A 10,641-nucleotide genomic window follows, 5' to 3' on the forward strand; every position below is an offset into this window, starting at 1 on the left:
CGAAGCCAGAGGTCTAACAAAGCACGAGAGGTGATCGCATTTAAAAGCCTTATGGTGCCTTTAGCTAATCCTTCTTCTAGTTACTGAACAACGGACTTCGTTTAGGGAAAAAAAAAAAAGACACTAAAAATAAACACAAAAAAAATAAAGAGAACGGCAGCCGAGTCTCGAACTTATCAGAAGCCGACTCAAGCATCCCAGAGCCTTCTACATCCTGTGGGAGGAATTCCTTCTCAAAGTTGCGAAACCCACGAGGAGGACCGAAAAGAAAGCGGTAGCAAAACTCCTAGGGTAGTCAAGAACAGGCTGACAAGCACCTGTCAGAAATTACACCCGGTAGAGTTTATTCTGCCTCCTCCTCGGGACAGGGGCAGACAACAGACAATGCCTGGAAGCTTTCTTCCAACCTTATTCTTCTCTGGTTCTACATCTGCCAGTCCTCAACACGGCTATTTCGCAATAAAAGGGCACGCTTTTATTCGGGAGCAGGGGGAAGATAGCAAGGCCTCAAACACACAGCACATCCTAGATCGTCTTAGGAAGACGGAGACCCACAGGACCGCCGAGCGCTTCTAGCTTCGCGTTCCAAATGAATGGGCAAACCACCACCTACACGACACTGTCAACGGACCAAAACATTCTACACACGTGCGCTCCAGGGAGACGCCGTTTTAACTTGCGGAACTATTTCCATCGGTAAGACACGCAAGACAGAGGTGATATCCCCATGCTCCATCTTTATTGTGCAAATGCTGCTCAAAAGCTCTTTATTACCCTCCACAGACAGCCGTCCAAAAAAAATAATAAATCAAACCTCAACAGGGGCTAGACTGATGGGCAACATATGAAACCTATTCGGCGGCGACCCGTACGCGTGCAGTGACGCCTGCGGTGCAAAAACCTTAGCCGCGAGGCCGGCCCAACTGACCGCCACCCAGAATACGTAGATGTACACGATAGTCTGAAGGGCCCGAGGGTGGGCATTCACAGCCATCCGGAATCCATTGGTCAGGTCCAGGTTAACAGCACACTTCTTGCCAACAACCACGAAACGCCCAAGAAGCTGGAAAAAGGAAATAACGTCACCTAACGTGCTGTGCCACGACGCACAGAATGAACGCGAGCGGAGAACCACCCACAGAACATGGTTAGCTAATCCTTCACAATTCAACCGCTGCTCTTTGAATTACCCTCTAGACAGTAACAGACTACCAAACAGTCACAGAAGCTGAATTTGTCTTGGGGCTTAAAGCCCCCGTCATAGCTTCGGGCAACGTAAGCCACTCTGGCGGAAAATAAAAGCTTCACGGTGCCTTTTCTCTTGCGTGGGCTCACAGAGCCTTGGAACTTGACTTGCATAGCTAACAGCGAAACAAACACCCAAGCGCCGCTCAACCAGCTTTCCCTTTCCTCGCCTCTGACCTGCCCAAACCCCAAGCCCTCTTCTGCATAGTCAAGGCACCACCCCCGCTGTCCGGAAACCGTGAAAACGGGCATCAGACCGCACGCCGGAACAACGCTGCTTTTTGCACTGCAAGCGCGTAGCTGGAGACGAGCATCGCTTTATATCACTGCTCTCAGTCAAAAAGCTCAACTCCATTACAAGCTAGAGGCGAAAGACTACAGCATCGGACAACCCCAAATAGCCTACTGTGCGCCCCTCTGCAACACCCAGAGGAAAAGAGGGGACGGGAAAGAGTCTAGGAAGTTACAAACCTGTTACAGGTACAGCCAGCCTAGCAAACAGAAAGCTCCCACAGTACTCACGGGTCCGCCAGAATCGTCTGCTTCACATAACCGGACAACTGCCTTCTCAGGAAGGACTAGGAAAAAACACTGGAGCCTGAGGCGAACTATCACGGAACGCAAGGCACTGGAGGAAGAGTAAACAGTTAAAACGTAGTCGGCTTCAGAGAAAGGCAACAGCTTAAGCAAATCACTATGCCCCACTGAACTCGTCCTACCGAAGCAGATTATCAGGCGCCCCAAACGCGCACGACAAAACAGCGATTCTTCTTAAGCGAGCTTTGAATAGGCAAAGTTCTCTACCTTCTACGCACAAGACACACAAGCGGCAAACAATGGCTAACTGTCCTTCGGTTATGTCCAAATATTGCCTCGGCCAGAGGCAGGAAGGCATCTTCAAAGAACCTGGAGTAATCCGGCTGAGGCCGTATTAACTCTCCGTCCTCGAGAACGCCACGTACTCAGGGGAAGGAACGTTCCAAATTAGCCCGTTACGGCCGGACCGACGTCAGACACCCCCAGACCGAGGCCAAGGCATCACCTTCGAAACACGAATACCACCAACCTGTAGGAAACCATTAAGACCAAGCGAGAAACTGCAACTAATTCGTCCTCCAGGAAACGCGTCGCACTAAGAGCGGTCAGAGTAGGTTGTCTGCTCTCAAGTCACTCATCAGACTCAAGTTAACGGCCTGGTTCTCCAATCAAGCACAGCGTTCAGGTTACATACGTTGCTGCAGCCAGTACGGCCGAGTCAAAACAGACGCGCGTGCGCACACACACACACACACACGCACACTCCTCGCGCAGCCTTCACCACGAAGGAGACAGGAAACGCGCCCTTTCGTAAAGGCGGGGCGCTACCGCAAGCACGGTTTCCGGAGAGCAGTTGAACGCTTCCAATACTCCAAACGGGCGGCAGCTGCAACATTACCGAGACCTATTAAGAAAGCGCTGTTCCAAGCAACGCGTCAACGCTTTGAGCAACCCGATCTAGTGAAACACGTCCCTGACCGCGGCAGGCGGGTTGGGCTAGATGATCTTTAAGGGTGCCTTCCAAGCCAAACCATTCTACGAGTCAGCACGCAGAGCGGGCAACGCAGCCCCTTTCACTAAGGGCCTGTTTTCCACGCTGCAGATAAACCCTGCCGTCAGAAGCAGAGGAAATCCCTAACTGTCCTATCTTTAGCATTTCAAACTTAAAAACAGCAACAACGGTTATGCTGGACACTGTGAGGAATGTTTTAACAATTCGTGTCCATAAAGAACAATTCTGTTTGAAATGTTTGAATCCTGTCTGCCTCTGGGCCCTGCACTGGCAATTCAATGCTTGAACCACAGCTGCAGTGTGTCCCAGTCTCCCCCTCGTTCCTCATTCTAGCCAATTTATCACTTCTTAAATTTATGAACCTGTTTGCTTTTGTTATTCCGGACTTCTATTTCTAACACTGCTATAGATGTGTCTGTGAATGGCTGGGGAAGAATGTTTTAATTACCCGTGTGTCTGGGAGTTTCAGAACAACTGATAACAACTAGTGACTGTTATGGGATACTATGTGGATCTTTGGTATCTGGTTAGGGGGGGGCCGAGAAAGAAGCTGAAAAGCGGCTGGGAGACAAGATTTGAAGAAGGTGTTTTGAAGAAGGTGTTCTGTAAACTTGGGATGGTGCCCAGTAAGTACAAAGGGGAAGAGGAAGACTGCGAGCCTTCAGCACGGAAGACCCCTAGAGACCCCCAGAAGAGACCCCAGAGGAGACTGCGCATGCTCCAGTAGGAGGGACTGCACCCCGGAAGCTAATTTTAATAATCTATTTTTTTAGAAGTAGTAATGAATATGTATTAGTCTAGAAGCATAAAAATCAGCTGCTTGATGTAACTGGTGTGCGTCCTGGTAGAGCGGAGACTCCCGGTGCACCCAGCGCTGTTTGCTTACCTCTATTCCTTTATATTCTTTCAATAAATCCTATTTTTATTTTAATCCTAATTTGAATCCTGAGCCATTTATAACAATTTGGGGGCTCGTCCGGGATGGCTATAGTTCCTGAATTCTGATTTAATCTAGGAGGGGCGCCCCACCAGTTGGTGGCTCCTGTTTGACTCAGATCGGGACTAATGCCATCCTGAACCTGAATAAAGGTAAGCAAAGAATTTGATTTTTTTTGAGCTCCCTTGCCGGCTGTGTTTTTGTGCCCGTAATTCTGCGCGCGAAGATCCGGACGAAGACGACAGGGTCGTTTGGATACCGTTCGGTTGGATTCCGGTGTCCGGAATCGAACCGGATGAAGACGACAGTCGTTTGGATACCGTCTGGTTCGATCCCAGACGAAGACGCTTGTGGATACCGTCCGGTTGGACTCTGGACGAAGACGACTGATTCGTAAGATACCGTCCGGTTGGGTAAAGGTACGGTTGCCCGTGTTTGTGTGTGAGAGTGTAACTGAGACTTCTGAAGTCAGCGTGGAGGTCTTTTTGTTTTCTCACTGGTTCTAATCTCCTGTCGGGGGGGGGCTGGGCTGGTGAATGGAGTGATACGTGGGTGGGTGATAGGTCCTAAACCCCCTGCAAGACACTCTCACTGGGGGCAACCAAGGGCTGTGGGAATTGCCACTAGTAAAATTCCCGGATGGGTCAGATAAAATCGAAGACCAAGGACCAGAAAGGGAGCAAATTACCAGATATATGACCAAAAAGTCCATTATGAATAATGATTAGAAATTGGAACAATAGGGGCCCCAGAAAATTAAAGAGTAAATTGAAAATGATCCAGTATTTTATGATAGAATGACCAAAAGAACCCTTAAGACCCCATGTATTTTGATCCACGGAGGACGGGGTCTGTCAGGCTTTAAACATTAATAGTAGAATACCTGTGGATCCGGAAAAGAGCAAGCTGAAACAATGGAATTAGAAATTAGAGAGCAATTGATTAAGAATGAATATGTGCTGCATTTGTGCCTGCACTTATACCACCAGATAACAGGAGCCTCTCGGACCCCGAGAACCAGATCAAAAACAACCTCATGGTTCAGATTTTAATCAAGGGGTCTGAGATAAGGAGGACTGTTCACAAAGGGACAGGTTAGGAATATGTATATGTATAGGAATGTTTATGTATATGTAACTCTTTACTAAAGCAATTTGCCATGTTAGGCGTGTACGACTTTGGTGGGACTACCCGCCCCGTGCTGCATGGAACTGAGTAAACATACCTACTTTACAATCTTACGGATTGTGGAGTCAGCTTTCTGTGAGTCATTTTGGTGAGCCAGGCAGGAGACACTCTGCTCGGCTGTGGGATCGGCTGCAGCGTGGACACCCCTAGGTGCACCCTGAGCGTTTTGCTCGGAGGGGACTCCACTCTCGGCTGCTCACCGCAGGAGCAAAGATCTCCCGAAACTGCAGACAAACGGTATGTTTTCAGCTGCTGGAGGGATACTAACTGGAGTGTTAATAATTGTATGTGTTTTTATGTATGTATTTTGTGTTGAAAGTATTTGTGTAAGTGTAAGGGTTTGAAACAAAGTGTTATAAGTCACTTCACGAAGAACACAGTCAGAGACAATACTTGTTTGGTTGGTTTGGTTGGTTATCATTCTAAATTATATTCCTGTAGTATGAATGAGATGTGCTGGAGGCCTCCGTATGCGATTGTGCTGTGTGAGTGAGACGCAGCGTTGCTGCAAAGCGAGTGCAGAGTTCCGATCCGTGGTTCTGTACTCTCCGCAAGGGGAGTGGGCAGAGATGAACGAAGTGCTTGACAGACTGAAAAGAAGTGCTGTTTTATCCAAGTTTGAGTGGTGGTGCCTAATATATGGGCCCGGTGTATGTTGTGTATCTCGTGTATCCTATTTTTGCTCTTAAATATTTTGACTGTGACAAGAACAAGGCAGGAGCATGATCTGACTCTACTGGTGCTTTCGGCTGTGCTTCCTGCAACATATGAGGCCCGCACAGGCCGAGACCTGGACTCGCTGAGACCTGAACAGGCCGAGAGACTGGAGCGGCGCCGAGAGACTGGAGCGGCGCTGGGAGACCAGAGAAACTACGGAGGGACTACCGCTGGATGGAGAGAGCCCTGGGACGCTGCAGAGCCACGGACGGCTCTGAGAGACAAAGAATAGACCTGACAGAAGCTGCAAAACGCGGGGAAATTGAAGTAATTGCGGAACATCCGAGATCGAGTTGCTACGGGAGATCAGAGGCGTCAGTGGACACCGGCAGTCGACTCTCACCGTGAGGCGAGTCGGCGCAGAGCAGAGGGGCGGACATCAGGACCCTGCAGCCTGTCTGACGTAACCATGGAGGCAGCGGCAGCAGCGGCTGTGCTGCTTCACTCTAGCATTCTTTTTATAAAAGGTTTATCTTGCAATGCAAAAAGGACTATTAGTCCCCAGATTGGTGTTATAACCATTACTAATGACGACTTAGCTCTATTGCAGGGCAGGAGTGCAGAGACGCAGATTACACTGCCAAATGACCACCGGCAGGCTCTTTCACAAACCTAAGGTTGCAGCTGGCACTGCCTGCAGCCGTATAGCAGACGTTACGCTCTCTTTCCTAACTAGTAATCATGTGTCTCATCCATTTGTGGTGAATGGTCAGTGGCAAAAAGAAAAGGAGGATGCCACTGACACTAACAGCATGGGTAATAGGAGTAGTATAAGTGACACAGGTGACGGTGCGGAGCGCTCTGCCTGCTGCTCACCTTCGCCTGACAATGTGACTTGTATCTACAAGAATGTATCTACAAGAAGTGGCGATGTGACAGAGATCCTTATTGTAAGGATGGAAGTGATGAAATTAACTGCCCTTCCTGGACCTGCAGGCCAGACCAGTTCAGATGTGAAGATGGGAACTGTGTCCATAGGAGTAGGCAGTGCAGTGGTGTGAGAGACTGTCTGGATGGCACTGATGAAACAATGTTATTCAGTGCTCTGGACCTGGCAAATTCAAGTGCAGAAGTGGAGAATGCATAGATATCAATAAAGTGTGTAACCAGCAGAGAGACTGCAAGGACTGGGGTGATGAGCCCCTGAAGGAATGCAACATAAATGAATGTGACTGTCCAGCTGAGTTTGAGTTTGTAAACAAGAGAAACTGTGGAGGTATTGATGAATGCCAAAACCCTGGTATCTGTAGTCAAATCTGTATCAACCTGAAAGGTGGCTACAAATGTGAATGTAGCCGTGGCTATCAGATGAATCCTGCTACAGGAAGCTGGAAAGGGCCATACGGCAAAGCAAATTAGATAACTGTTATTTAACTTGTCAGAAGATAAAAAAGAAAGTGTTTCAACAAGCAGCCATGGGAGGGAAGAATCACTGAACCCCCGATGTGAGGGACTGTACCTTGTTTTACTGACTACTGAAACAGCTGTGAGAACTGCAGAAAGGGACCCACGCATCCAGAATAAAAGGACCAGTAACTACTGAAACTTGGAGGGTTGAGTCCGCTCCTGGGAAACTGAAACTCAAGCTAAGGGAGAACTAATATTCTGGCAACGAGGCTCTGCATGAATGAAGGATGCTAAATAAAGGGGACAAGCCTAAAGGGAGAAAACGGAGAAGGCAAGACCGGGGCAGGACCCTCCACTGCGGTGTGTATGGTCTACCGAGGGAGGCAACCCCTATGGGTATTGACTGCCGAGTGAGAGGGCCTCGACTGGACTTCTCCCACACTAAGATCAGGTTGTCCCGAGAAAATAACATAAAAAAAAAAAACTTTTTTTTTTAAACCTATATAAAATTGTGATTCGTTTTACAGGAGCTGGATCACCCTGACAGGCCGAACGGTAACACAAGCCTGAAGTGACCCTGAAAGCGGGCCTAACTCCTTGACTGAAGGCGTTTGCCTATTATGATCCAGCTACGTGGGCAGAAGACAGATCCTGGGACTATAGGACCCCAGTATATATACTTAATAGAATAATTAGGTTATTAGCTGTAATAGAAATAGTTATAAATGATGAGAACTGATTTAAATGAGTTATAAAGATGAGAACTGCTTTGTATCAAAATTGCCTAGCTTTGGATTATTTACTAGCACAAGAAGGAGAAGTCTGTGGAAAATTTAGCTTTAGTAATTGCTGTTTAAAGATTGATAAAAAGGGTGTTTCTTCCTAGTAACTGATAGAATGTTATGTTCTGGTTTAGGATGAGAAGAATGTTAATAATATGCTGGTGTTTTAATTGTTTTTAATTGTTACAGAGCAGTGCTTACACCAAGCCAAGGACCAAGCCAAATTCAGCTTCTCACTGTCCTGTAAGCAGGCAGGCTGGGAGGAGAGCCGGACTGCTCGGGGTTAGGTTGGGCATCGGACAGCAGGTGGTGAGCAATTGCATTGTGCATCACTTGTTTCGTACACATTATTACTAGTAGTACTATTATCATCATTATTGTTATTATTATTATTGTTATTATTTTCTTGTTTTTATCTCAACTCACAGGCTTCACTTTCCCATTTCTCTCTCCCATCCCAGAGAAGGAAGGGGGGGAGGTGAGCGAGCAAACACAAACCTGGAAGGATATGGAATGGGATTTATTTTCATGGCTGCCTGGTGGACCATGGGTTAAAAGAGTGTTATTTTTATTGTTATGTGCTGTAATGATGTTATTGTTTATACCTTGTATGATACCTTGTCTTACATTATTAATATACCGGGTGATAAATAGTACATTGGTAATAACTTCATTAAAAAAGGAAGGGAATATGTCAATTATGATGCTTAAGAATTGGACCCTCCAAGAAAAAAACTGATGAAATCCAGTTATTAATAACAGAAGAGACACGAATTGGGGATGTTAAAAAGAAGATAAGGGATTGTGAGGAATGTTTTAACAATTCGTGTCCATAAAGAACAATTCTGTTTGAAATGTTTGAATCCTGTCTGCCTCTGGGCCCTGCACTGGCAATTCAATGCTTGAACCACAGCTGCAGTGTGTCCCAGTCTCCCCCTCGTTCCTCATTCTAGCCAATTTATCACTTCTTAAATTTATGAACCTGTTTGCTTTTGTTATTCCGGACTTCTATTTCTAACACTGCTATAGATGTGTCTGTGAATGGCTGGGGAAGAATGTTTTAATTACCCGTGTGTCTGGGAGTTTCAGAACAACTGATAACAACTAGTGACTGTTATGGGATACTATGTGGATCTTTGGTATCTGGTTAGGGGGGGGGCCGAGAAAGAAGCTGAAAAGCGGCTGGGAGACAAGATTTGAAGAAGGTGTTTTGAAGAAGGTGTTCTGTAAACTTGGGATGGTGCCCAGTAAGTACAAAGGGGAAGAGGAAGACTGCGAGCCTTCAGCACGGAAGACCCCTAGAGACCCCCAGAAGAGACCCCAGAGGAGACTGCGCATGCTCCAGTAGGAGGGACTGCACCCCGGAAGCTAATTTTAATAATCTATTTTTTTAGAAGTAGTAATGAATATGTATTAGTCTAGGAGCATAAAAATCAGCTGCTTGATGTAACTGGTGTGCGTCCTGGTAGAGCGGAGACTCCCGGTGCACCCAGCGCTGTTTGCTTACCTCTATTCCTTTATATTCTTTCAATAAATCCTATTTTTATTTTAATCCTAATTTGAATCCTGAGCCATTTATAACAACACTAACTTAAAGTTAACACCTTGCAGATAACATCTGCAATTTTTTCATAACTCTCAGCAGCTGCTCACTTAGTTCCTAGCACGTTGCGGCGCACCAGCATCAGTGAACCTTGCCAGCGTGCTCTTATCACGGTCCACCTCCAGCACGGAAATGAGAGCTGGGAAGCTCTCGCAGCCTGCGGGATTGACTGGCTTCTAGGTGTTTAAGAAAGCTAGGAAAAGCTGCAATTCTTCCCTTTCACAAGCCACTTTGGAGAGAGCGCGCGCTCGTGTGCGCGGTGGGGGTGGTGCCATAACCAAAGCCTAGCACAGCCGAGCCGGGGCGTCTCTAGAACGCTATCACGAGGCGCATCAAGACCTGCATTTCTGCTACGCAGAAACGACTGATTACGGTCACTACTGCGATGCTCACTGCCTATATGCATACAGTCCGAACCCCCAAGGAGACCGACTGCGCCGGCGACCCAGTACGCGCCGTGGCACCCCGGGGGCAGGCACCGAAGAAGCGCGGCGTTTTAGAGGCGCTGCAGTAGAGAGCGCCACGAGCCGGAGAGACCCCGACCGACCGTCCGTCCGTCCGTCCCTCCCTCCCGCAGCAAGGCCACCACCCGCCCTGCCGCACTCCCGGGACCCGCGACGGGCCCTCGTTTCAGAGGGCCTGCGAGCGGCCGAGGGAAAGGAAAGGAAAGGAAGGAAAGACTCGCACAACAACGCCGCGGCTACCTCCTCGTCCACGACCGCTCATCCTCACGGAGAACGTTGGCGGGGACCTCCTTGCCCTTGCAGGCGACCTCTCCGAAAGCTCCGAAAGCAGCGGCAGCGCCGCCACCGGGCCAGGCGGCCTGCGCCCTAACAATCCCGTCGGCCATGACGGCGCCCGCTCGGTACAACGCCCCCTCGCTTCCCGCACTCGGCCCGGCCCTCCGCGGCGCTCATTGGGCCGACAGATCGCCGCCGACCGCCCCCGCGCCTCGATTGGCTGCCTCGCCTGCCCTCTTCCCTTGTCCCCGCCCTCTCGGCGGCTCCGCTCCCGTCGACCCGGTGCTTATCGGCGCTCAGGGAGGTCGCGTGCCCTCGGGGCGCGGAGGGAGCCGACCGGGAGGGAGGAAGTGGGCGCCCGAAAACGGGCTGGGCGGCTCCGCGGAGGGAATCTGGGTCCTGCACGGCTGGGAAACGAGCTCCACAGAACAGGCGCTCCGCTCATAGAATCATAGCGTGGCTTGGGTTGGAAGGGAGGGCGAGAAACACTCCGTAGCCGATAGCTTAGGCTCAGGCGAGGATCTCAGTGAAGT

The 10,641-nt window shown here is 49.0% G+C and overlaps 1 protein-coding gene across 1 annotated transcript; it reads right to left on the reverse strand.

Annotated features, from left to right (window-relative positions):
• Positions 1 to 424: 424 nt before the first annotated feature.
• LOC311220867 (adenosine 5'-monophosphoramidase HINT1-like) lies at positions 425 to 10,218 on the reverse strand (the record flags this gene model as incomplete). The annotated part of the gene is made up of 5 exons (XM_084304505.1): positions 425 to 449; positions 873 to 1,063; positions 1,768 to 1,873; positions 2,050 to 2,052; positions 10,073 to 10,218. 5 exons carry the CDS (start codon positions 10,216 to 10,218, stop codon positions 425 to 427), a joined length of 471 nt encoding a protein of 156 aa, XP_084160631.1.
• Positions 10,219 to 10,641: the final 423 nt, after the last annotated feature.

Source organism: Netta rufina (genome assembly GCF_964035555.1).
Source record: "Netta rufina genome assembly, chromosome: W".
NCBI lineage: Eukaryota > Metazoa > Chordata > Aves > Anseriformes > Anatidae > Netta > Netta rufina.